Source organism: Perca flavescens, chromosome 9 (assembly GCF_004354835.1).
Source record: "Perca flavescens isolate YP-PL-M2 chromosome 9, PFLA_1.0, whole genome shotgun sequence".
NCBI classification, from domain to species: domain Eukaryota; kingdom Metazoa; phylum Chordata; class Actinopteri; order Perciformes; family Percidae; genus Perca; species Perca flavescens.
In genome coordinates this window covers 26,503,528-26,529,660 of record NC_041339.1, presented here as the reverse complement: position 1 = coordinate 26,529,660, position 26,133 = coordinate 26,503,528, and the positions used below count along the sequence as shown (strand labels likewise).

Genomic DNA, 26,133 nt, shown 5'->3' with positions numbered 1-26,133 from the left:
CGTTAATTGGCGGATCCAGTCTAATTAAAAGTGTGATGATCTCACAGGCTGTAGGGAGGATCCTCCAGTCCAGACCAGACCAGACCAGACCAGACCATAGGTCCAGACATCATGATTCCCCACAAACAGCTGAAAGTACATTAACACACATCTGTGCCAGACAGACGGCTGACTTCACATACTTCTGAGCAACAGGAAAAACAAAATTTGTTGACTTGCTATTCAGTCACAAAATGAGTGAAGTGGACACCGTCACATCCTCACAGACTTGGTTTGTCAAATCAATACCAAATGGACAGTTGAGTAATTTATTTCACTTCATAGGTCAGCAGGGTGTTTTATTGTTCAGTCTTTGAGAGAAAAAGGGTGCAAAAAGAAAGCGGTTGAAGAATAATGGAGTAATAACACACTATAAAGATAAATTACAAGTAAAAGTATTAATGTGTTGCAACATGCTGACTGAGACCACTACAATTAATCTTGAACTGTTTCTGCCTTTCCCTTGGTTTTCCCCCAGGTTTATTTAATTGTTAGCGTCCTCTGCCCGTAGACACGATAGGGACGTAACACATTCAAAATTGTACCCAAGTAAAAGTACATATTATCAGGTAAATGTACTTTAAGTATCAACAGTCAAAGTATTGTCTGTTTTACTGTATATTATGATATTATTGATGAACATGACAGCAGTACTTTTATGTTATAGCTAATAAAGTGGAGCTAATTCCTACTGCTTTATATACATTTGATCAGATTAATCAATAGTAATGCATGATGTCTTATAAACTGATCATATCTTTTTTTTGTATGTAAAAATATATGTCTGAAAAGTATCACTGTTAAATTAATGTAGTGGACTAAAAAAATTGTCCCTGAAATGTGTCAGACTAGAAGCTTAAAGTAGCATAAAAAGGGAATACTTCAAGATTGTACTTAAGCACAGTACTTGAGTAAATGCACTTACTGTAGTTACTTTTTACTGCTGAGAGGGGCGTTGTATGTAACAAACGTGGCCTATTGACTATAAACTCAACTATATTCTATACTATATTCAAACTATATTTGAGGTTTCTGTCATGAACAAATATTTTCTGTTATGGTATATAGTCTGAGTTTACGTGCACTTAAGTAACCTGGTTACTGTTGGCTAAATGCACTAAACCTTCAGTACACTATGACCTTATGGCAACCTGTTTATTGACCCTGTTTGTTCCTGAATATATTCACCACTTCAGCAATTACAGTTATTGTTGTGTGAGTTTTAGTGTGGCACAGGCCTGTTTTATTCTGTTTAAAGAATATGGAGGTATGTCTGTCTGTCTGTCTGTCTGTCTAGTACTTTACAGTATTTCTACAAGAGTTTTTCACATATAGATTAACTACATTTAGCTGTGATTCGTTCTAAAGTTGACAGAATTACTGTAGGGCTTGTTTCATTATAGGGGGACAACAGGCAGGATCCCTTTTTACTATACAAGACTAAACACTGTGTTTATGTACTTTTATAATTCAGGGCTGGTCTGCACTGTGGGCATTTTGTGGTTGGAAGTGTTGATGGACCATATCATGCCTGTGGTATTTTCCTATCATGTCATGGTCCAATTAGAGGAAAAGTGCTCATTAGTGTACTTGTGTCAATGCAATAATGATAACAGGATCTGGTTGAAATGACTGGGCCTACCAAACAGTCAGGTAAACACAATCACTAATGGTAAACAACTCCCCAACTACAGCACCATGAAAAGAGGAAGTATCAAGCTCTTGGTATTTTAAATTGAAAAACACTGACCAAGAGATACATGCCACACTCAGAAGTTGACTGGGTCAAGTTGAAAGTTTAGTCAATAGAGTAGAGTCAGTGCGCCCCCTTGTGTTTACAAGGTTGTCTGAGTTTGATGTCTGCTCTGCAATAGTTTGACATCTAAAAGTTCAAGAGAAAAGAGTTTCTGAACACAGTCTCTTTGCAAAACCTTTAACTGTCAAGCTTTTGGTCCCAATTTGACAAAAGTTTTGCAATTGAGAAGCTGTCTTCTTTTTCTATACTATTGTCTCTTTAGCCTCCTGCTTAAGTGTGTCCAGAAACTGCTGTCTAGTTCAGACAATTTAGAAAGTAAACCTGCTGTGATATTCCCCAGCGCATGACATGGCAGGCTTAAGTTAAGAGAAACCAACTTGTGGTCCATCTGAATAGAGAGTGAATGACGTGTGCTCCCTAATAACAACTTCCCAAATGATCGAGGAGTGAAACGCCAAGGTAAACTGTGTGTAAAACAATTGTAGTCATGCATCTTGTTTTTGTAGCTTTTTTTCCCTATCTGTGAATCAGGTGAGATCCCAACATTTAAACTATACTATATAATAATGTTACATATATGAATATATGTTCTTGCCACTTTCTCTCTGATTATATTTTGGCAATTTTTTGGTCATATTATATATATATTTATATATACACAGTATATATACTTGAAAAGAAGTCCTGATGGTTCACAGACATGAGCAGTAAGCAGTATCCCTGATCATGTCCCTGCAGGCCAACAAGCCCACAGAGGGCAGACACCTGACACAGAGGGGCAGCCAGCAAAACAAAACAAAAAAGTTATATCACTGAGACAAGGCACAAAACCTTGTTACCACAGATGGATGTCGTACACACTGGATCTCCCAGGGAGATGAGAGGACCCCTGTGAGGAAAGTCAGCTTCTTTTTCTTGATCCAAAACTGTGTCTGTGCTTTGTCAGCAGTGAAGGCCATCTTCTGTCTTGGCAGCTTTAATCAGCCAGCCTGCAGGGAGCCTGATGAGAGGCAGAAACACACAGACACACAGGAGGAAGGGTGATTCAGAGCATGTGGGTGTACACATTGGGCCTCATTCAGTAGATGCATTTTGCTCTTGCCATCTTCCAAGTTGAATAGAGGCTCAGTAACCTCTGCAAAAATTCAGTTCAAAACAGGAAATAACACACTTCATAGCCTGCTTTCATCAGAGGACAAGCACAGCACTTTGTCTTGTGAAACTCTTTTTCAGTTTGATTCCTAATCAATTTTCTATAAATTTGTTCTTAACATCATGCTTAATTAGACAATCAAAAGAAGGTTCACACAGCTGTGAAATGATCCAGCCATGTAAGCCCTTCATCTGGCATCTGCGAAATCTAGATGAAATAATGAAAATCTTTGTCACAATAAATTGTTTACAGTGTAATGATATGATGAATGAAACGTGATCACAAAGGACCTTTAGAGGGAGACAAATTAGAGCGTACCGGCTGGTGTATGAAGCAACACTCCCGCAGGATAAGAATAGGAACACCAACAGGTGACGGGCACTGATGATAGATCATTCGACAGCTCATTTCATTTTGTTTGGAAGATTTTTTTTTTTTACCATGGATTAAAGGCTCATCCTCCGTTTCATTTGTTTACAAGCAGATGGAAGCGAGGGACACTGCCAACAGGCTGTTTACAGAAAGATAGAGTTTGTATATACCGACCCAGCTTGCATTTCACCCTCCTGTATGTGATCTTATACTTAACATATGGATAAGTAATACTCTACATAACATAAATCTTGTTTTATTTATGTCTTGTATTAATTCAAACACTCCTAGATAACGTGGATATCTTGCGACGTTGTCTAAAATGTTGTCTTCTTGACTGCAGCTCACTGCAAGTCTGAAGGTGGAAGTTGATAATCTAATCTAACCATCTCAATTACTTCACAGGAAATGTATTCCAGCTATAACCTTGTGCTATGCTACCTCACTGTCTGACATTTTCTTCTGCTGCACTCTGTCTTGATTTTAATATTGCATCGCATCAAGCATCGACACCTCCAGCAGAGGCCTCTCACCACTCACGTCTTTGATGTGCAAGAGCACCTGAAACTACATGTGAAGCTGGAAGCAGTGAGTCATAACAGCTGTGCTTGTGTCAGGGCTCTCAGCGCCAAGACCAAGACACCAGTTGCATGTACCCAGATAGACAGACAATGCCCACATTTATACATTTCAAAGTCCTTAGTCTAAAAAAAACTTAATCTGTAAGTTTTTGCAGAGATATTCAGCACAAACTACTTCATCTAAATCCACTACATGGTTGCTGGTTGAACCAAATACAACAAAATGTCCATACCTTTGCACAAAATCGAGCTACTGTATTTTCCTTTATTATTTATGCCAAATAGCATGAAACACCGCTGATCAGTTTTGGAGGCCTGCCTTTATTATCAACAAGTCTTTATCCAGTGTTGATGCTCTTTTAAAGTACTTGTCGATGCATGGATGTTAAAATAGCTTCCACTTGGGGCGACCTCTAGCTCACCCAGTAAGCGCGTGCGCCCCATGTAGGCTGAGGCCTTTGCAGCGGCACAGGTTTGAATCTGACCTGCGGCCCTTTGCTGCGTGTCATCCCCCATCTCTTTCCCACCTCTCCTGTCTATCCACTGTCACTCTGAAATAAAAGGGAAACAAATAATCTTAATAAATATGTAAGTTCCACTTTTCTGACCAGTTTCCTAATTCTGAATCATAATCAATCTTATTTTTTTCTTTTGTTACAAAGTCATTATGTAAGGGCTCCATGTGTGAAGCACAGCACTGAGAGAGATCTGCAGTAGGGCTTAAGGGATAGAAACAACCTTGTCTTGTGCTGTCTGCTGAGACATTTAGACAGACTCAGTACAGACTCAGCTGTTGATACCAGCTGATGGAGAAAACAGATTTATTTCTCGCTATTTCACTATCAATCAACATGCACCTCACCAGTGCTGCTGCCCTAGCTTCCTCCAGGACTACTGTCAGCATCTTAACCATTGAGGTTGGCCTGGAGGTACATATTTCTCTGTCCCTCACCCCCTGAAATGTATGCTGAACAAGTATGGACATGCTGTTTGATTATCCTTCAAGCTGCAATTCGATCATATGCATGTACATTTGGTGAATTGCAGGTCAAAATCCTTATTTTGCGCTGCTACCTTTTTAACATACTGTACATGTATTACAGCACTTTAACAAACTATACAGTCAAATGTTTGTTTTTTTATGTTCATCTGGTTTTATATATTTTAGTCTTTGTATTCTTACGTACGTCTGTATGATTGTTGTCTTTTTCTGTTGCATTGCAAGTGGCTGGTGAACTGTTTTTTTCATTTTCTTTACGTATGCAAGTACACATGGAACTATGACAAATAAATTAATCTGAAATCTATTTTGACCGCATTTAAATTACTATGTTTCATTTTGTAGGTCCTACTATGACCTGCAAATCACGAATGACATGCTTCTTTACTGCTTTCTGCTTGTATACGAGTGGTCATTTATACATTTCTTTATAGCCAGCAAGGGGGATGCATTTTTCTTGGCCAGAAATATCGACCTACACAAATCATTAGCTGTATAACTACGATTATTCAGACTGAATGTGCCATTATAAAAGAAAGCAATACTGCAGCTATGTTTTATAACTTTTAAGGGTGAGGTAGTAAGGTACATTTCTTAGTAAAGAGTGGCTGGAGGACAAGTCTTTCCCAAAGACACAAAACAAACAAGAGATGGTGTTGTGGTTATAAATAACATCTGTTGTAACTGTATGCAAAAGGAATATGCAAGTCTTTCTGTTTTGGTGGCAAATAACAGGGTTTATTTAGTGTCCCAAGAGGCCTGACTTGTGGATATGGGGGTTAGGGTTAGGGGGGTTACGGTTATTATTGGATATAGAGAAGTCAATATGATAGATGAGCATTGATTTTGATGGAATGGTGCAGCCATAAAAAACATTTTGAATAAGTGTACAATTTTTTTTATTTATCTACCGGTATGTTAGTTTATTTAACAGGGAAAATACAGATAAACATTGTTACATGGGATTGCAACAGATGGCACACGGTTGTCCCTGCTTTGGCTTTTGAATTCAGATTAAAACAACTAAACTGTGGCCAGGTTGGCTCAGTGGGTAGAGCAGGTGCACATATACTGAGAGGTTTGTGCCTTGATGCAGAGGTCCAGGGTTCGACGATTTCCTGCATGTCTTCCCCCTTTCTCTCCCATTTCTCACCTAGCTGTCCTGTCAAAAATTAAAGGCGGAAAAGCCCAAACAAATAATCTTAAAAAAATAAATAAATAAAAAATAAACTAACAATTTGATAAAGCAGTTTCAAGATGAAAACAACAAAACAGACTGTCTGCATGTAGCCTACATGACTGTTTGCAATGACATATAGGTCTTTGAGCAAGTTTAAATGCTCTGAACACCCACACAGGTGTTTTGAATGAATGAATGAAGACATTTATTTCAGACATATATATATAAAAAAAAACATAGACATATCTGAAAAGGAGTAGGAAGAAGTATAAACTTATTTAATCCTATCCCTTTTCCATAACTCAGAAAATTATTATTATTATTATTTCAACACATATTTATAACTTATTCACAATTATCTTATGATATATAGCCTATATATATACTATACATACATACACACATACATACACACATATACACATACACATATACACACACACACACACACACACACACACACACACAGTATATTGCAGTTGTTAAAGCCCTCTTTCTTTCATATAATTTTTGAAAATCATTGCTTTGTACCTTTTTTTTTAACTGGATTATGTTTGGACATTGCTTAAGTTCTGTGCACAGACCATTCCACAATTTCACACCACTGATTATATTGCACTCACTTTTTATAGTCGTGCAAACAGCTCGAACCTTTAATTTAAACTTATCCCTTAAATTATAACCCCCCTCTCTATCAAAAAAGAAGTTAGTAGTCTGTTTTTAGCTTTATACATGATTTGTGCAACTTGAAATTCAACTAGATCAATGAACTTTAAAACTCTGGAATGTAAAAACAGTAAGTTGGTGTGATCATAATATCCTGCTTTATGAACTGTTCTTATGAATCTTTTTTGCAGTGTGATCAGTGGTTGCAGTGTGCTTTTATAGATTTTCCCAGACCTCCACACAGTAATTTGAATAAGGTAAAACCAGTGAACAATATATAATATGCAGTGATTTGTGATCCAATCCATGCTTTGCCTTACTCAGGATTGAGATGCTTCGTGACACTTTAGATTGAACATGTTTTATATGAGGTTTCCAGCAGAGCTTGTGATCTATAATTACACCGAGAAATGTATTTACATATACTTTTTCAATAGTCACACTATCTATCTTAACATGCACTTGGTTATTTGACTTACAATTTCCAAACAACATGATTTTAGTTTTACTCAAATGTAATGATAATGTATTACTGTTTTCAGTTAATCTGGCTGATTAGACCTCTTCCCAGGACTGTGTGGATGATGGACTGTGATTAATTGACATCTTCCGGAGTCACCTGTTTGCTTTGTTGCACCTGTGACAGTAGGTCAGAACAAGTGACACCTTTATTGTTCTTACTGGTAACGTTAGATGAAGATTTGTGACCTAATAAATTCCCATCAAAGCTCTGGCCCACCTTCAACCTTGAATCAGCCCAGAATAACTGAAAACACCTGTGTGGATGTTTAAAAGCTTTATAGCTATATATATATATATATATATATATATATATATATATATATATATATATATATATATATATATAATATATATATATATATATGGATCCATTTAATCATCATAATAGCTTCACTGAGGTGTTGAAACAAGCAGATGCATAATATATATATAAATATACATGATACCCTAAGACAGTGAGAAGTAAAAAATGGGTTACAGAAGTTAAATATATTACTAAACTTTGCTTACCCTTTGTTTCTTTTCCCAGAAAGTCATAATCATACAGAAGTCACGTCCTTTTGGTCCCTTCATAGACAGTATATAAGGGTCCCTTACATTTCATTTATACTTTCTGTATTTTCGTCCTGGAAACAAATACCCAATAGGCTGCTAGTATTCTCGTTAAGATCCGCCTTTTTATGGTTGCTATGCCTACTACGCGTTTCTCTCTGATGGACGGACTGATTAGCCAATCAGCGTCGAGCTGGGCGGGAGTTTGCGCGCACACTGAAACTGCCTGGTGAAATTTCTACTACTATGATCAAACCGCTCAGGGTGCATTCAAGTGTCGGACTGTGGCTGCCGAAAGGACTGGGGATGGAAAATGTACAATAAACGCTATTGGAAAAGTCTATACAGGTAATGCATTATTCCTTGTCTTCTTTTTACCTAATTCTGTTACACTAATATAATTCAGAAATTGGCTCGAAAGACTGAGCTAATGCTAGGCTATTAAAAATATCGAGTTGGTCATGCATGGCTGTGACATTGTTGAAATGAAACTGGCAGCAGTAACGTTAGTAGACACGTTTGTTTGACATATGAACGGAAGGAAATTGAGCTGACATTGAACGAGAAACTTAACGAGGGACAAGTAAATGCATGAGCTTAAAATATAACGTAAATCCAGAATTTAAACTTTAGTAGACCAGTGTTTACTTTCACAAACCAACATATCTTTCCATACATGGATTCAGAATTAGCATCATCTGCCGGGCTGAGATAAGGTTTTTACTGGACTGAATTTTGATATTAGTCCTACTGACATACATTAATTTGACACTGGCTTCCACTCACAGGGTATTTCTGTCATCTGATGCTAACTTAGAGTCATTTTTGGAGCAGGATGGGAGATTTTTGGTCTGTCAGTTCTTGTGCGACTAAATAACACTGGTCAAATGGTCCTCCTGCATCCTAAGACAGATTGTCTTTTGTAATGGGGACATTTCCTAGATAAGTTTGTAAAATCACGTGAACCTATGACTGAGGCTTATATCCATACTAATATTTGAGACTTTAAAAAACCTGCTAATGATGTATTAGACTGGACATTTTACAGTTGACAAAAACTCACCAGGGCTTTCCTGTGGACTGTTTAGAAATGATCTCTTTATATCTTTGGCATTTCTGTACTGCAAGGTTTTGTTACTTAATAGTATATACTGAGCTAAGCTAAGCTAAGCTGAAAGTGGCTAATACCTCATTAAACTGGCTGATACCTAATGATACCAAAACAAAACAGCAAGCCAAGTTATGGGTTTACTGCTGGAGATCAAAGATCAGAGACCCATTATGGGGGTTCTAGGTTAGATGGAAAGAGCTGCTCATGCCTCCACATATGAACTGGTCTGTCCTAGATATCTTATGCGAATGCTTCGAGGTATGGCAGGTATTTGTTTGCCTCTACTGGAGAATGGTACTCAAATTTGAGACACCCTGGTCCAGGTTTTGTAAACAACCTCTACTCAGGAGGGCTCAGATTAAACCGAGCTTTTGATAAGAAGTTGTTTATCTCTCTGGGTTTTTTATATGATGACTCAGTTTTATACTATCTTGAATTGAAATGTAGTATATTGCTGTAGTGTTTTGAATTGACAACACTGCAGTGGTACCTTAATAACCTTACCAGATAGGCCCGTCTGTTTTTTTTAACTTAAAAGACACAATCTGTAATACAAAAGGGTAGACTGACTCCTGATAATCAAATACAGGAGTGGAGCCTGCCAACACTCAAATAACCTGAAAGGTATTTTAATATGAGACTTAACAACAACCTAAATTGTTAATGTTTTCAGATATCCGTAATGTTTGTAAACGTGCTTACATTTCAAAGAACACTCAAAACGCAGATATTTCAATTACGAATGTGCCACAAACTTTTATGGTAGAAATACATATTGGGGTTTCACTGCGGCCTACTTGTCTACGACCACAATATCCCTTATTTCCTTTCTCTTAGCATTTCCTGTCACTCTCTACTGTATGCTATCAAATGCAGTAGAATGTGATAGAAATCATCTTTGAAAAATACAGATTGTATATCATTTGTCAGCCAGTAGTATGATTCCACTCTGCTTGATTCTACCAATATTTGATTGGGTAAAATATCTTCAAAAGCGAAAAGTAGGAACGATCATTTTGGTGAGTTTAGGGTTTTGAGGTGGGCACACGCTTTATTGCATCACTTTTAGGAGGTGCAAACTGTCCGGTTGCACCAAAGCAACCAAACTAGATTTCCCCTTTTTAACTGTCGGATAGACGGTTAATATCCAAACAGTTAGAACATTAGCCACAGTATTTGCATCTTCACACTGCAGCACAGCTGTCTTCTTGTGCTACAATGGCCTGTCTGCCGGTGTTGTTTTTCTCTCTCTCTGATTGCCTCAATGGCAGGAGTAGAGTTCTCTCTCTGGTGCCTTGTCTTCAACAGGAGATAGACTTTTTCCTTGCTTAACGCTCAGAAAGTGAATCAGGATGAGTGGGATGGAGAGAAGGGGGGGGTTTCTATAATCATTAAATACAGAGAAGTGCACCAGTGTTGGGAGGAACAGTTGTTTTTTCTCACCTCTCCTCAGTTAACAGGCTCAATCTTGGCAAGTCATATTTGCTGCTGCATAGTTCTTGACGATCGATGGTCATTCACTGACCAAAGGCTGTTTTCTAGTGTCTGTTGAGGCTCAGTAGTAATGCTTATCCAAAGGTATGATTTATGCCTAGACTACAAGTTAGATCGCAACCTAGAAGAACATTTTGGCTTGAATAAAGATGCTTTGCTCTAATTTTGTGAATTTTCATAAGCTTTTTGCTTTATTGACTCTGCCTTAATGCTGCTGAGATACAGAGATGTTTTTTTTACCTATCATCGTTGTGTGGCTCTATAGTAATTTAGTTAGGAGTCTCAACAAATATTACATTGATTGCCATAAAATTGTGAGATTATGTCGATTGAGTGAGTGAGCTCTGGGCTAGATGCGAGCATTCAATACCAACGATTATGATAAATGAATAAAAAAGCTCAACAGTGACCCCACACTGTGACATATTTACTGGATTCACAGTAGTGCAAATACATTGGTGTAGCTGGGGAGTTGGACAGTCTGTAAAAGCACTTAACATCTAATGTAAAGCTTGGATATTTTCAGATGCCAGTGTTAACATGTTTTTATTTTGGATGTGCTAAGTGGAGGTCATTTTGAATTTCAAACCCAGGATTTGACAACTGGTGGATATTTATGCGATGATTCACTGTTTTTTTTTGTTTTGGTCTTAGTCAAATGGTGAAAATTTTGCGTTCTGCAAGATATTGATGCTATCACAGCAAAATCAATAGAAATGCTGTCTGAAACCAAACTTCACCTTACCTGATGACTCCTCTTTCCCCTCTCTCCTCTTTTTTTTTTTTTTTTTGAAAATTATTTTTTTGGCCATTTTTTAGGCCTTTATTTTCACAGGAGAGGGTGAATGACATGCAGCAAAGGGCCGCAGGGCGCTGTCGAACCCGCGGCCGCTGCGTCAAGGAGTAACCCTCCACATATGTGCGCCTGCTCTACCAACCGAGCCAACCCGGCCACACGATAGGGATCTTTTTATTATTACTTACTCCTGCCTCCCTCCTCCCCTATTGGCTGTCCTACAACACATTATATGGTGCCAATGACAGATATTAATTATACATGTGTAGCCTCTCATATGTAGGCTGGAGTGCTGCAAGGCCTTCCCTCTGCTTTGCCAAGCAGGGCAGAACCCAAAGGCAGGAAATCTGAGGCAGGAAACAGTAAATCTACCCTGTTACATAATGAAAACACAAACAAAACTCTTAATACTTTCAATTCAAAGCTCTTGATTTACAGTGCAATCATTTTCAAGTGCAGTTAAGATTATGTGGCTAAAAGTTGAGGTGACAACAGGCTGTGAAATCGTGTACCTTGTGTAAACCATGACCTGTGCCTGAGGTTGTGAATGATCCCAGCCAAGATGTCCTCCTGACAGATGGGGGATCCTGGGGCAGAATGGTCTGTGATCTGTTTCTGGGTTACTGGTTCTTGTTATGCTCTGCTTTGCTCAAAGGCCAAGCATGATAAGGAGAAGTGAAAGAAAAAAATTGTTTTGTTGATTTGCTTAATATCAGCATTGAGGGTGATTTCAATTTGAGATTACTCGGCCACAGCCACGAGGAGGGAAACCTTGAATACGGTGTATTAATTTACAGTTTTACTACATAGTGATCTTCATAATCTTTTGGTTAAAAAAACTGTTATATCTTTTTCCTACATTATTCATAGACCAAAGCTGAAAAGATTAGTAAATTAACCAATGGACAGCAAATTAATCTGTAACCATTTTAATAATAGATTAGATTTGCTTCTCAAAGTGGAGGATTTGCTGCTTTTCTCTTTGTTACATCACCGTGAACTGAATATCTTTTGGTTTTGGACTGTTGGTCGGACAAAACAAGCAATTTGAATACGTCGACTTGTACTCTGAAACTCATGATCTGTATTTTTCACTATTTTGGGATATTCTATTGATCCAAACGATTAATCAGTTAATCAAGAAAAAATGTAAATGCCTTCTGATCATTTTTTCCTTATATTAGTCATATGACAGATATCCGATAAATAGAGCTGGAGCAATTAGTCATTAAAGAAAACTAATCTCCAACAGTTTTGATAATCAGTTCATCATTTAAGTAATTTATCAAGCTAAAATGCGTAATATGTGCCTGTTGCAGCTTCTAAATGTGAGCATTTGCTGTTTGCCATCATGAATCTTCATCATTTAAATTAAAGATTTTTTTTTTTTGGAGTGTTGGTCAAAACCAGCGCCAATTTTGCTAATCGATTTAGTTTTTTTAAAACGACAAACGCACCTATTTGAACTCGCTTTCCAAAGCCCGGCCTGCTAGCCCAGGCTCTATCGACTTTGACTTTGAGTACCTTGAAAAGCGTTACTGTATATACATTTTATGTATTATTATTATTATTATTATTATTATTATTATTATTATTATTATTATTATTATTATTATTATTAGGTTACTTTTCAAGCAAAAATAGCAACATTTATCCTCATTCCAGCTTCTTATGTGTGTATGTGTGATAGTAAACTGAAAGTGTAAAAATGAGAGGGGGAATTTGTCCTCCTCAGATACAATAAATTGAAGTGTTAGACTATGCTCTGTCTTAATTCACAGCTGCACTGCTGCATGTATGCTCATCTCTAGTGTGTCAATCTCTAGCTGTGTACGGACGTCGACGTGTATTGTGAGAGTGTTTGCGGCCATGCTGCGTGCACTCTCGCACAGCTGGTCATGCCAGGGCTTGGAAGTGATGCCCGCCTGGCACGTTGTCCTAGAGTGGACTGGACTGTGGCTGTATGCTGCAGTGACAAAAGCACATTCAGGCCAGGACAATGGGGAGCTGACAGCCTGGGTTGTGTTTATCACTCTGCTTCTCTCTCTCTCTCTCTCTCTCTCTCTCTCTCTCTCGCTCTCGCTCTCGCTCTCGCTCTCTCTCTCTCTCACTGCCCTCCTGTCTGTTGTGTTTGCTGTCTCACTATTTCTCTCGTTCGGTCTCATTCACTGAAGGCTCGAGCACACGCTCACCCAGCAACCTGTTTATCGCTTTAAGAGAATAAGCTCTACACAGTGTTGTTTCTGAAGCTGCTTTAGTCATTAAATACAGGGTGTAATTCTGTTATCAAGTTGGCGGTGATGTGATTGTTGGTTTCAGTGTGTCATCACTAAAGTGCATGCTCTGGTTTTAGTTCTTTAGTGTTTATGTTGACGCATTTGGCTTTGTGGGCTTTGCCGACAATTTGGGCGTGCTGGATTTGTCATTCATGATTGTAGCAATCTTTCTCTTCATAATAGACGCACAATGAATCCCGACCAGGATCCTGCATATCGAGTAAGATCAGGGTCCGATGCGGACAGTTGATCTGTATTTCTTCTTTATACATGCGCTTATTGACTGACTTATGTTTTTGATGATTTTTTTTTTTATTTGTAAGATGGAAAAAATGTCCCAGTTTCCAAGCAGATGTGTTCAAATTGCAGTCAAACAGTCCAAAACCCAAAGATATTCACTTATATATAAATCAAGAAAAGCAACAAATCCTCACATTTTACAAGCTGGACCCAGATAATGTTTGGCATTTTTGCTTAAACTTGAATTAGTATTAATCGATTATTAAAATAGTTTGGAACTGAACAATTAGGTGATCGACAGAAGACTTTTCTCCGATAATCTTTTTTTTTTTTTTTTTAGGTTCTCAAATGTGAATATTTGCTGATGTTCTTGCCACCTTGTGCACTGGGATGCTATAATGGGATTTGTTCTCTATTCCCGGACTTTTTATAGACTAGAAAAGAAAGAGAGAATAATCTGCAAATCAATTGATAATAAATAAATATTGTTAGTAGAAACCCTTAAAGTGTTGTTTATTCATTTTCAGAGAAGGGTTTATGATCTATTCCCCCCGCGTACTTGTTATCATGAGTCCAAAAGTTCACATGTAGGTCACGTGATGCCTCAACTCCGTTGAATGAAGACCATGAGATGCATTGAAAGCTCTGAATCATTTGTAAATTGACCTTTTGAACTTCACCATAAGTTGTCCCCAAAGGGCAAGCGTTTCACTATCCCCTGATCCCCCTGGAAGTCATGTATTTGTCCTGACAGTCAGTGGCGATGATGCCGACAGGTGAATTGAGTCGTTGACAGAAATAAGTATAGAGAATAAGTGTGCAGAAACAAGCTTTTAGTTGTGCTTCTTTTTGTGTCAAAAATCTATTCTGACAAATGGAAGGAGAAACTCAATTGAATTAATCCAGATGAATTGAAACACCATATTGGAGCACAGTCAAGTCTTGCTATAAAATTACCAGACACAGCGGTGAGTCATCGCACGCTGCTAGATGTGGCAGAGGAGTGCAGAAAGCTGTCTGGTGGCAGTGAAGGGGAAATTAGGCCTGACACAAAATGATCTCTCCTCCACACTTCGCTAAATCAGGTTTAAAACTAATACTGAGGGACAGAAGAGTCGATCTGCAGTGCAACAGACTTCTCTGTAAGCCTCCAGCTGCCCCATAAATTCTGTCTGTTTGTCCTTGTCCAACTTCTCTCACAGCTGCACTTGAGAAGTAGAAATCTGACTGCATTGCTGGTATTTTAAATAGTAATGACTAAAAACATGTTTGGACACTAGGGGTGCAACAAATGATTATTTTCATTACAGATTAATCTGTATTATTTAAAATAGTGAAAAAAGCTCCTCACAGTTTCCCAGGGAATTAAAAACAATTTGCCATTATAGGACATGCAGCAAAGGGCTGCAGGTCAGAACCGAACCCACGGCGGCTGCGGCGAGGACTGAGCCTCTGCATATGGCAGTGTGCTCACCAGGTGAGCTACCCAGGCTCCCAGAATCCTCACAATTTAGAATTGGATGAATAGTAATCACTTTGGTTATCTTTTCATTGAGCTCCATTATCAGATCAATTTTTTTATTTGTCCAATACTTTATGACCAAAAAACTAATGACACTCCCAACATTTCTGGGGTTAATCTGCCGCATGTTTTAGGGAACACATTTTTATCCATCTTACTTATGCCACAGCCACTATGTCGCTTTTTGTCTCATCTCTTCATCTCGTCCATCATCCTTTTGGAGGATTGTTTATGTTTACCCGTCTGATTCTTCAAGACGGCGGTTTGTTTTGTCTCACCATTCACCCACCTCACCTCACTCCTCTATTTGTCACCTCTACCTGTCCTTTTTCCTTTTTGCTCAATTCCTTTGTGTCCTTTCTATCTCCCTTCTGCTTTGCTCCCTGAGCTTGTGACAATGTGCCTGTTCAGAGGTTAGTGAATCATCTGTATTCCACATTTGGCTGTGTCTTTACATTTAACCATTTTTATTTTGCTCTTTGAGCCAGAGGATGCTGTTCTTCGGCGCTTTCACCGACAGCGGTAGCAAAGGGTGCAATTCTTGTCCAACCTCTCTCACCTTTTCTCCCACTCAAAGGAGAGAGACAGGCAGGTGGAGGTGGTGAGGAGGCAGGAGATTGTGTTGACCTACCCTCCTTTCCTTCCTCCAAAGAGGCATCTGTTGGTAGATTGCTCTCTGGCAAAAGAAAGAGGAAAGGGAAATAAAAATGCTCAATTCGGGCAGAGAGGATGCACCATTTATTTCCTGCAGGAATTAAATGGGATGTGGATAGTGCTTGTCTGTAAGAGACCTTCTTTCACTCCTTTCCATCTGCTTTTACTAAGTCCTAATTTTTCATCTGTGTGTTGTCAAGCAGTGTGAGGGTGGCAGAGAGCAGGAGAAGAGGTTAGTGTGTCTCCATTGATAAGGCTGATTGCCTTGTATCTCTAACTGACCCTACTGTCTGTCTGTTGATGATATGATCCTTACCTTAAACCTTGTGTTTCTTTTCTTGCTTTTACTGTCTGTGTGGCTGTGCTGCTCTCTCTCTCTCTCTCTGCTGGCTGCTGACTCTCCTGTTATACATGATCATCTTGCATAAAAATCAATGATGGTCAAGCACGATTGAATGTAAACATATTGGCAGGGAAACAGGATTACAAGACATGTAGTATGTAATTTTCATGTGTCCTTGTGTGTCAAAATATCTGTTTCTAAACCAAAGAAAGTAAGGTTTTCCAAAACATGTTCTCGATTTTTTTTTTTTTTTTTTTTTTTTTTTTAAGCCATGCTAGTGGTGTGGTTGTAGAGATGGCAATGTTGTTCTGTTATTCCATCACTTTGGTCTATTGAAATATCTGAACAACTACTTTTTTTGCCATGAAATCTTGCTATGAATTCTACAACAACAATCAACAACAATCCTCGCCTTTATGTTATTATAAAATATCGTATTCAATAGGCCTGCACGATTTGGGGAAAAATATGAATCACGTTTTTTTTAGCTTAGAATTGACGATCACGATTCTCGATTCTCTGCCACGATTTTTTTTTCTCACAAAGTGTAATTTTTATTGCACACATGAACCATGACAAAACAAAACAAATTGGCAGTACCAAACATTGATTTATTTTTTTTTGTTGCCACCTATGGCACATTGCGCATCACCACTAGCCTGTAAACATAGAGGCTTCAATGAATTAAGAAAATAGAGTACATACTGGCCATTTAAGTACAGTAGGCTACAAAAAATAGTGACATATAACACATTGAACAAAATATGGCCCTGATACAGGCTCAATCTTAACTCCTTGAACATGTCTTTACATAATTAAAACATGTTAATGTCAATGTGAAATGCTTTCAATAAATTAATTGAAGGAGAAAAAAAAAATCAAAGTCATTTCAAAATTAAATCGCGAACAGGGGTGAATTGAGATCGCGATTTTATAACGATTTATCGTGCAGGCCTACTATTCAATCTATTTAAAAATTAAAAGATTACAAAAAAGGCTAGATGATGATAAGAAGATCAATTTGGGTCGTCTATTAAAGTTGGAGATCTCTGTGTTTAGGAGTCTGTTCCTCACTGGTCCCAGTTTACTTCTGCGTTGCTGACCAGACTCATTTTCTAAGAATCGTGGTCCGCTTGAAACAACTTTCTTGCCTTTTCTTAAGACACCATGGCTACATCCCAATAGCTGTAATGTATTCATTTAGAAAGTCTGTTATGAAATACATGAAGAAATCTGTGAAGCACTAAGTTTTGAATTTACCAGTTTTGTTTTTCCACTCTTAGTACAATTTTGGTAACAAGTCATAGTTAACAGAAGAAATGTCTTCTTTTTTTTTCCTGACATTCTACTTTCTCTTTTTCTCCCTTAAAGTGCTTACACGCAGCATTAAAACTAATATGAATGTATCGGTCTGTCTGTGCCCTGATTACACTTGCAATGTTCATTTGCACTCACAGAATACCTGCAGCTATTGTTAGAAAAAGCTCCATGTTATTGGGCTTAATTATCGTCTGAAATTCCAATATTGTAACAATAACAATAATTTAATTTTCTCATTTATTGAATAATATATCGGCCACTAATTTGTATTGAGCATCCCTAATTACTGTCATTTGTAGCAGGCACTGTGGCACTGAAAGCGATGCACAGAGGCAACTCAAGATAATCCCATATATTTATATTTATATTTATTTATATATTTAAGTCTCTTTGTCTATCTTAGGTTTCTCACAGTTTACCATAGTGCCTGCAGTAGGTTGAGATTTGATGCTGTGATTAAACCATATTTGCATGGGGACCCGCAGCAAAACCAACATTTGTGCGGGCATTTCATTTCTGAATAAAAAATGATCTTGAACCTGAGGAATTAAGGTCACAGTGTGTCACACTTCTTCTCTGGCCTCAGAGCTGATTTTGGCTCAACGGTTAGTTGCAACCAGATGGAGAATACTGGATGTCACATCGTGGCTGCTATCCACATGGGGTCCCAGTGCACACCTCATTCTCTGTCTTTGTGTTTCTGGATCATGCTGAGTCTAAACAGTCAGGGTTAAAACAAAATGACTCAGATCTATAGTATGTTATATGGCGCATCAGGCTGTCAGAAGATGAAAACAAGAGGCTTCTGTCATCCCTCACCATGGTGTGTCTGTTTTTTGCCAAATTATTGTTGAGATATTGTATAAATATTACAATTGGGCAACAAATTGAATTTATTGACATCATATATCTTACATATTCACTAAATAATATGTCTGAATCCCATATCATTTTACTAAGAATATTAGCTACAATAACCAGTGATATATAACCAATCAATCAACCAATCAATCAGCCCATAGTCCAGTCCAGAGATTAAGAATCTATTGGTGGCAACTGTATTAATCAGGACAAAAACAATCTGACATGAGCTGGCACTAACAATGAAATATCTACACTGGTATAATATCATTACCTATAATTTCCTATATGTTCTGTTTTAAAATACCTTATGTTGACAAGGTTATCCTTGGTAAAATATCTTGTGGTGCACAAAAATGTATCAATAAAATAAAACAATAATCATTATCAAAAGTATGCATTACATCAGACAAACCTTTTCACACATTTAAAACTAAAACTTCAATAGCTAAGTTTGTTAGTTAAGTTTGAATAATTAATTTGGAAAACTAACACAGGATATGATTATGTTGTCAATCTATTATTCCATTAAAAATCAATTAATGGGGATATATTATCACCGAGATCCTACTCGATAATATTTGAGTCTTTTTGTATCTTTCTGCTGTGCCGAGCTAACCTGCTCTGCCAAACAGAATGCTGTCTGCAGGGGCCTCCAGTCCCACCGCTGAGCTAATTAACAAGGTGTGAGGGGTGTGTCTGTGTGTGTGTAGTAGGTCTCGCTGTGTTTATATCTGTGTGTTGCAGCCTAATGCCAGGTCACCCGGACTGAGCTGAGTCTGTGCCAATGCAGGGAAAGGGCTGTTGTAAACACACACACACACACAAACACACAAACACACACACACACACACAGTCAGCAAAATAACAGAAAATCCTGTATGAGGGCAGCTCTGGGGAGACACTTACATTATGGATTCTCTTGGAAGGGGCAGGACAGTGTGTGTGTGTGTGTGTGTGTGTGTGTGTGTGTGTGTAAGGGGTCACAAGGTGTATGCTCAGCTGCTGTATTAATACAACAACAAAAATAAGATTTTTTTATTTTAGTAGTTTTGAATTTAAGTATAATTATATTATTTATTTATTTTGGTGCTATGCATTTTCTGCTGTGATGTTTTTGAACTCTAATATAATACATAAATAATAAGATAATACATAAATGCTAACCTTTTCATAAACAAAGTATGAGTATTATTACTCAGTCAGCCAATATGAAAGCTAGATGAGCTGATCAACAGCAGCTTGGGACAGAAGTTGACTCAGCCAATCAGAGCAGAGTGCTGCAGCCTCCAGTTTCACAAGCTGTATCAGCTCCTCTGTGGCTACCTCCACCTCTTCTGCCTCGTTCCTCCATCGATTTATCTCTTCTCTCCTGTATTCCCTCACCTTCCTCCCCCATCTCCCCTGTCACTCCTCCTCCCTGCTTCCTTTCTCCGCTCCCTCCTTCCTGTGAGTTTATCCTTTTGAAGTCATTTGTTAAGCTCTCCTCTGTTCTCCCTCTGGGGCTTCCTTTCTGCACTATAGGTGTCCAGGGAGTTTTTATAAAGTCAGGACTCTCTGGAAGCTTGTTTATGTGTACTTTGGAGAGACTTTAATGCTGCAGTTTCTTCTCAGAGGGTAGAGAAAAGGCTGAGCATAAACATTTGACCGATTGTTACAAGGAACCCAATAGGCATCCTTCCAGGTTATTATCCCAAGCACAGACTGTGATGTAGAGAAAATGGAAGTCAGGCAGATTAAAAAATAATTATTATTAATGTCATCTCCTGCTCTCTCATACGTCTTCTCTACCTCTTTTACAGATTGCTGTGAATCTCTGAGTGAAGATGGCCTTCTTTAAGAACAACTTCTGGGTAAGTGTAAATTGAAAACACCTGGAAAAGAGTCAATATAATGATGGAGATTATGTAGAAAGACATGCCTATGGTGGCTACATTGATCATGTGAATTACTTATTCACATGTTATGCTGAATTACAAACATGAGTCACTGAGCTTTTCATTTATATTCTCCGTCAAGCAGCCAAACCTCTGGCTCCCTGCTGCTCCTCAGGTAGGCACAGGAAGCGCTGGCTGTTTCCCTCCTCTGCTAACTTGCAAGTAATAGATCTTGTATTCAGCGATCTGCTTATTTTCTGCCACATGGACAACAATGTCATTCAGTTATTGTAGGCAGAGATGATGTCACACTCTGCAGTGTTATTAATGTAAAAGGCTTTTTGTCTGTAGTAGTTTCAAATGCTTTTAACTTGCTATTGCTTATTTCATGGAAATTCTTGAAGCATAAGACGTCATACTTGTTTCATATAACTCTGTGGTCCCTAATATGTATGACATTGCTTTGTAATTAGGGCCAATATGATACCTGAGTTTCAGGACCAATACCATAACAATACTTTTTTTGGATACCTTAATTCGGGCGAATATGATTTTATTTTTTATTTTTTTACAAGCAAACGTCATTTGGTGATGAAGGCTGTGCGATGCAGTTGAAAGTTGTGAAAAAGCCAATAAGTAGATGTGTAAAGATTTTTTCCTCAATATGTCAGGCAGGGTTAAACAACGCACTTTACTTCAGGAAATTTCTGATCAAAGATGTTCTTTTCCTAAACCCAACCGTGGCTTTATTCTTTTCCTGAAGCCAACGGTTCTTCATTTCCTAAACCCAACCCGCGCGTGACGTTTCACGCTAAAAATGCTGAAAATGCGTACAGATAACACACCACTTGGCTTTAGGAAAGTGGCGTGTATATTTACGCGAAGTCATGATGCCATGTTCAGTATCAACACATACAGTAGCTGTTCATTATGAGCCTTGCAAAGTTAGGATTTATATTATTGTGTTAGAATGCTTTAGATTTTACAAGTGTGCCTAATAATAAACTGGTAACTCATACTACGCGATACCAGTTAATTTTGGCACATTATTTAGATTAATTTGTGCAGTAATTGATAGCCTCATTAGCAGCTTTCCTCAGATGCTTAAAGTAGGGAAATCTCTTTCATTCCCCACCCCCCCCTTCTTCTCTTTCCCTTATTTTCTTTTCCATCCTGAATTTCTCCTCTCTCTGTCCCCACACATCTGGTACATCTATTTCAGGTGTGCCCTATTTCTTCTACCTTGCCTCATGACACTTAGAAAAGTCTTCAGTAATATTTTAGCATTAGCACTATAATTCAGGCACAGAAACGGTATTCAGATAGGAAAATGAGCACATTTAACTGGGAAGGTATTAAAACATTCAAGGTTCTTGTATTAAAAAAAAAAAGAAAGTTTTCCCTTATTGATCCAGTATCCAGGTTTTTGTACCTGGGGCAAAGATCAGAAGTAGTGGTTGCCTATTGATAATTCTCTGTCAATCCGTCAATGTCAGCATCCAGCATCTTAAAAGCAAGCTGATTAGATAAGAGGAGGTGTTTATAATTAAAGGCCAAAGCATTAAACAAGATAATGGTACTCAAAACTATTGGTTTGTGGATATGCATGTGCGTTTTAAATGGAAAAATAATAAATAAAAATGTTTGCCTGCTAAACATCCATCTATGATCCATGGATATTGCAGTATTTTTGCTGTGGGCAGAGAAGCAGGTCTGCAGGCACAGAGGCAAGTGGAAAAAGCAAGAAAATGAGAGCAAACTGGTAGCGAGGGAAGCAAGCTGACAGGGAGTCAATGCAGCAGAATTTTAGCCAGGCATGAGATTCAAGATGAGTTCAGAGAACTCATCTCCCTGCCTGTATTACATTTTAGGCTTCGTCACAGTGCCTTCCTTGAAAATACAGCTACATTTTCTTGATCCTTTAAGCTAATATGTGTTATTTGTGTGCCTGCATGTGTATACATATGCATAACTGTGTTTCCCACCCAGCCTGAATAGCTGTGTAATACAAATCAACCCTTCAGTTAATTAGACAACACAGCCGCTTCGGAACAAGTCTCACACACACACACACACACACACACACACACACACACACAGACACACAGACAGACACACCGACACACAGACACAGAGCCTCGTCTTGTTTGGCTCAAGAACCTTCACAGCCGCTCACAAAGCCTCCTCATAGCACGCTGTCCTTTCCCATTAACTACATATGAGCTGCAGTCATGGCCCACAGGGGGACTATCAGCTATAATTAAGTACATCATTAGTAATTTAAGGCACGGCTAAGTCTTAGGAATAGATTTCTTAAAGGATTTGTGCTGCTTAGTTGTTCTTGGAATTTAGATTTTTCATTTTCAAAAAGATTTCATGCAACACAACAGAATTTCCTCATGAGATTTTTTTTCAAGAATAGATAACCAACTAATATAGCGGGCAAATGCCCAGGGCCCTGGACTCTTGTGGGCTCCAAGCCCCAAGTTTACTGTGGTGTAAATTAGTTTGGGTTCATTTGATTGAATATGGAATCTGCCATGAGCCTGGTTTCATACCTCTGAATCAGATTTGTTTGTCTGTTGTTGTGCCTGTTAACGGCTGCTTCCTCTGGTTGGAAAAACAGATGACTAATCGGAGCTTATTAGGATTCAGAATGGAGATGTCTTCCTGTGTAGATAACTAGCTACCTAGCTACAGCCGTGAAAAGTGTGTATGGGATTGTTGCAGCTGAACAAGTTGTAGAAATACCTCTTAAATCGACTAACCGCTCTCAGCAAACGCTACTCCGCTTCTGTGTTGACTAAAAATGCCGCTGGCGAGTCAAATTTGGCTAACATGACCTCCGTGTCAAAAACAAAATGGTCGGTCTCATTATCCAGCTAATCTGCCATTTGCACTGGTCCTGTTGGGTCGTTAAAGGCCACAAGATGTAGAGTATACACAATGCAAAAAAGTCCATAGCGGCCACAGCTCAAATTTGTCCTGGAGCTCCCTAGCAGATAAATCTGTCCCTTGTTCTAGTAACCTCATACCGTATCATTATACTGCACTGTTGATTTAGTTTTATCATGCCCTTTTTTTAGCAAACAAACATGGCTATAAGATGATCCCATCTCAAATCACAAGTCCTGTGTCCCAATTTAATACTACATTCTAGTTGTATACAGTATGAACTGTAAAACTAAGTTCTAAGCTTTTTTATGAACTTGTTTTTACAGTTTAGTATAAAATAATTCAACATAACATGTTATACTAACAGGAAATGATACAATACTTGTTCCATCAGATGTCAGTCAAACTGCAACTTTAGTATGCTGCTTGCATGTTAACTTAAGAAAGAAACGTATTTTGAACGTTTCACAAGGTTTTCTTCCAAAAATGTAGTAATTACTGTTTATTTTCTCCACGATTTTTGATTTTTGATTTTTTTTTTTTGCAGTTGTGAGCAGCTCCTTCATTTCTTTGTGCATTGCACTGTGGAATAATAGTATCCATCAATGGCACACTCAAAACTAAAGGCATTCTGACTGTTTTGACTTTACTTCATTAACACACATACATACATGCGTACATACATACTGAAAACCAGCTTGGAGTTGGGATGCCACTACCGTCACTATGAATGTGAAGCTCATTTATTAAGCAAGAGAGATACTTTTGAGGATTACATTGCTTTAAATAAGAGAATAAAGGGAATAGCTTTACAACTTAAAAAACATTGTGCATTTGTGCCTGGACTGCTTCACTGCAGACAGTGATGGAAATAAACACCGCACAAATGAAAAAGGTTTGGATTTATTATTAAGATGAGCTGTAGAAGGCTCTTTGATAATATTCCCATCTCTCCTCTCAGTACAGACTGTATTCTCTCTCTGCAGGGGTGAATAGACCATAACATGTCCTTGGTGTGAGTCTGCAGGATATCCGAGGGGATTTAAATGAACTATTTCCAAGAATAACCGTAAATATCAGGAAGCTGTCCTGTTTTGAGGCTGTACAGTATAAAGTATAGTATAGTATACAGTATAAGTTTTCTATTTTCACTTCTTAGAATCAGCTCCTTCTTTGCCTGCAGATACAAGAGTGTGTGTGTGCATAGAAATACACACAAACGACGCCCAGTGGGTTTTTATTATTGCCTGCTTCTAGTTTAATGATGCCATCGTTGTTGCCCTCCCATCACTTTGAGTCATGGGGTTTTCTCTCGGGGTGAAGAACAGTAAACACACAGTGTGGAACTTTTTCTCCTTCCCATGTGTCCCTCCCTCTTTTGTCTCTGCCTCTTCACTAATTTTATCTCTCCTCCCCTCCTCTGTTCTTTACAGCTGCCCTTTTTTGAAAGAGACCGTTTCTATATATGTGTGTGTGTGTGTGTGTGTGTGTGTGTGTGTGTGTGTGTGTGTGTGTGTGTGTGTGTGTGTGTGTGTGTGTGTGTGTGTGTGTGTGTGTGTGTGTGTGTGTGTGTGTGTGTGTGTGTGTGTGTGTGTGTGTGTGTGTGTGTGTGTGTGTGTGTGTGTGTGTGTGTGTGTGTGTAATGATTCTGGACACCTTCGTCGCATACAATGTGGTGAAATTCAATCTCTGCATTTAACCCATCCCAAGCATTAGGAGCAGTGCACAGCCACACACAGCATCTGGGGAGCAACAAAAATGTGTCAACTATCAGAGATTTTGCTACATGTGATGGTTTACCTTTTTAAAGTATTTTATTCACTGGATCAGTCAAAAACTGACATTCTCGTGAGGTTATTTGATCTATACACCGTTTCACGATATATATCATTATCATTCAAATTGCGCTAATGGCATTCATTGCATGCTTAAAAAGTAACCATTTCGATTTACCAATGGCGCACAGATTGATTTTGCGAGTGCAACTGCAGGTGGACACTAAGGCTGTCACTTTTTCCCCAAAAAATCATCAGTTTGGATAGTTGTAATTGTGTATGTCCTCTGGACAGCATGCATTTGAGAGACAGAGAGAGAGTGTGAGAAAGCGAGTGTGTGAGAAAGAGAGAGCGAGAGCTACTGGTACAATTACAAACGCACTTATGTTTACAGTCTATGAAACACACTCCTTTCTAGCGAAAGAACGTAATAGGCTCGGCGGTGACAAAAGTCCGCTCTCAAGTCGGACAGTTTTCCAGCTGATTCCAGCAGCCTTCAAGATGAACAGGAAGTGACAAACACTGGTGGTCCGATTCTGATTTAATAAAATGTTATCAGACCAAAAAAAAAAAAAAAAACATTGGCTAATTAGCACAAAACACAAATTACAGCTGAGGCTGTTGGGAATGTCTAAGTTTTGCAGGCACTTGCTCATAAAATATTAAACACATTAAAAATCAAAAAAAATAAAAATAAAAAGTCAGAACCATATATCAGCTCCTAAACAGTCTCCAGCTGTTTTTATTATGACAGAGTAGCTGTCAAAAAGCTCTACATGCGATCTGTTGCTGATTTTAATTAACAGACTGTAGATGATCTGTAATCCGAACAGATTTAGTCTCTTTGACTTCTAAACGTAACTATCAGCCACACTACATGTGTTCTGTACAGAATAAGCCTTTAAATCAGACAAATCACAGTTAAAATCCCTCCGATTCAAAATCAATAAAAAGTTTATATAAAACGTCATCATGTTGAGTCGATTCTGAACCAATCCGTTGAGAGGCCGGCATTTCCCAGCATGCACTGGGTCTGCCTGCGTCCGCCTGGCTCTTGCAGTTGGTGAAAAGCAACTTCGCTACCTGCGTCTCAGAACTGCGGCCGCCTTGGTCTCGTGAGATTATCGTTGCCCACGTGTGCATGACGT

At 38.4% G+C, this 26,133-nt stretch overlaps 1 protein-coding gene across 1 annotated transcript in view; it reads left to right on the top strand.

The window, feature by feature from the left end:
- The first annotated feature begins 8,046 nt into the window (after positions 1-8,046).
- fcho1 (FCH and mu domain containing endocytic adaptor 1) overlaps positions 8,047-26,133 on the top strand; it is a 68,014-nt gene continuing 49,927 nt past the window's right edge. Inside the window, exons 1-2 of the mRNA XM_028588061.1 lie at positions 8,047-8,169; positions 20,241-20,291. Of these exons, the coding sequence (XP_028443862.1) occupies positions 20,265-20,291 (27 nt within the window). The 5' untranslated portion in view covers positions 8,047-8,169; positions 20,241-20,264. The remainder of the gene's footprint in view (positions 8,170-20,240; positions 20,292-26,133) is intronic.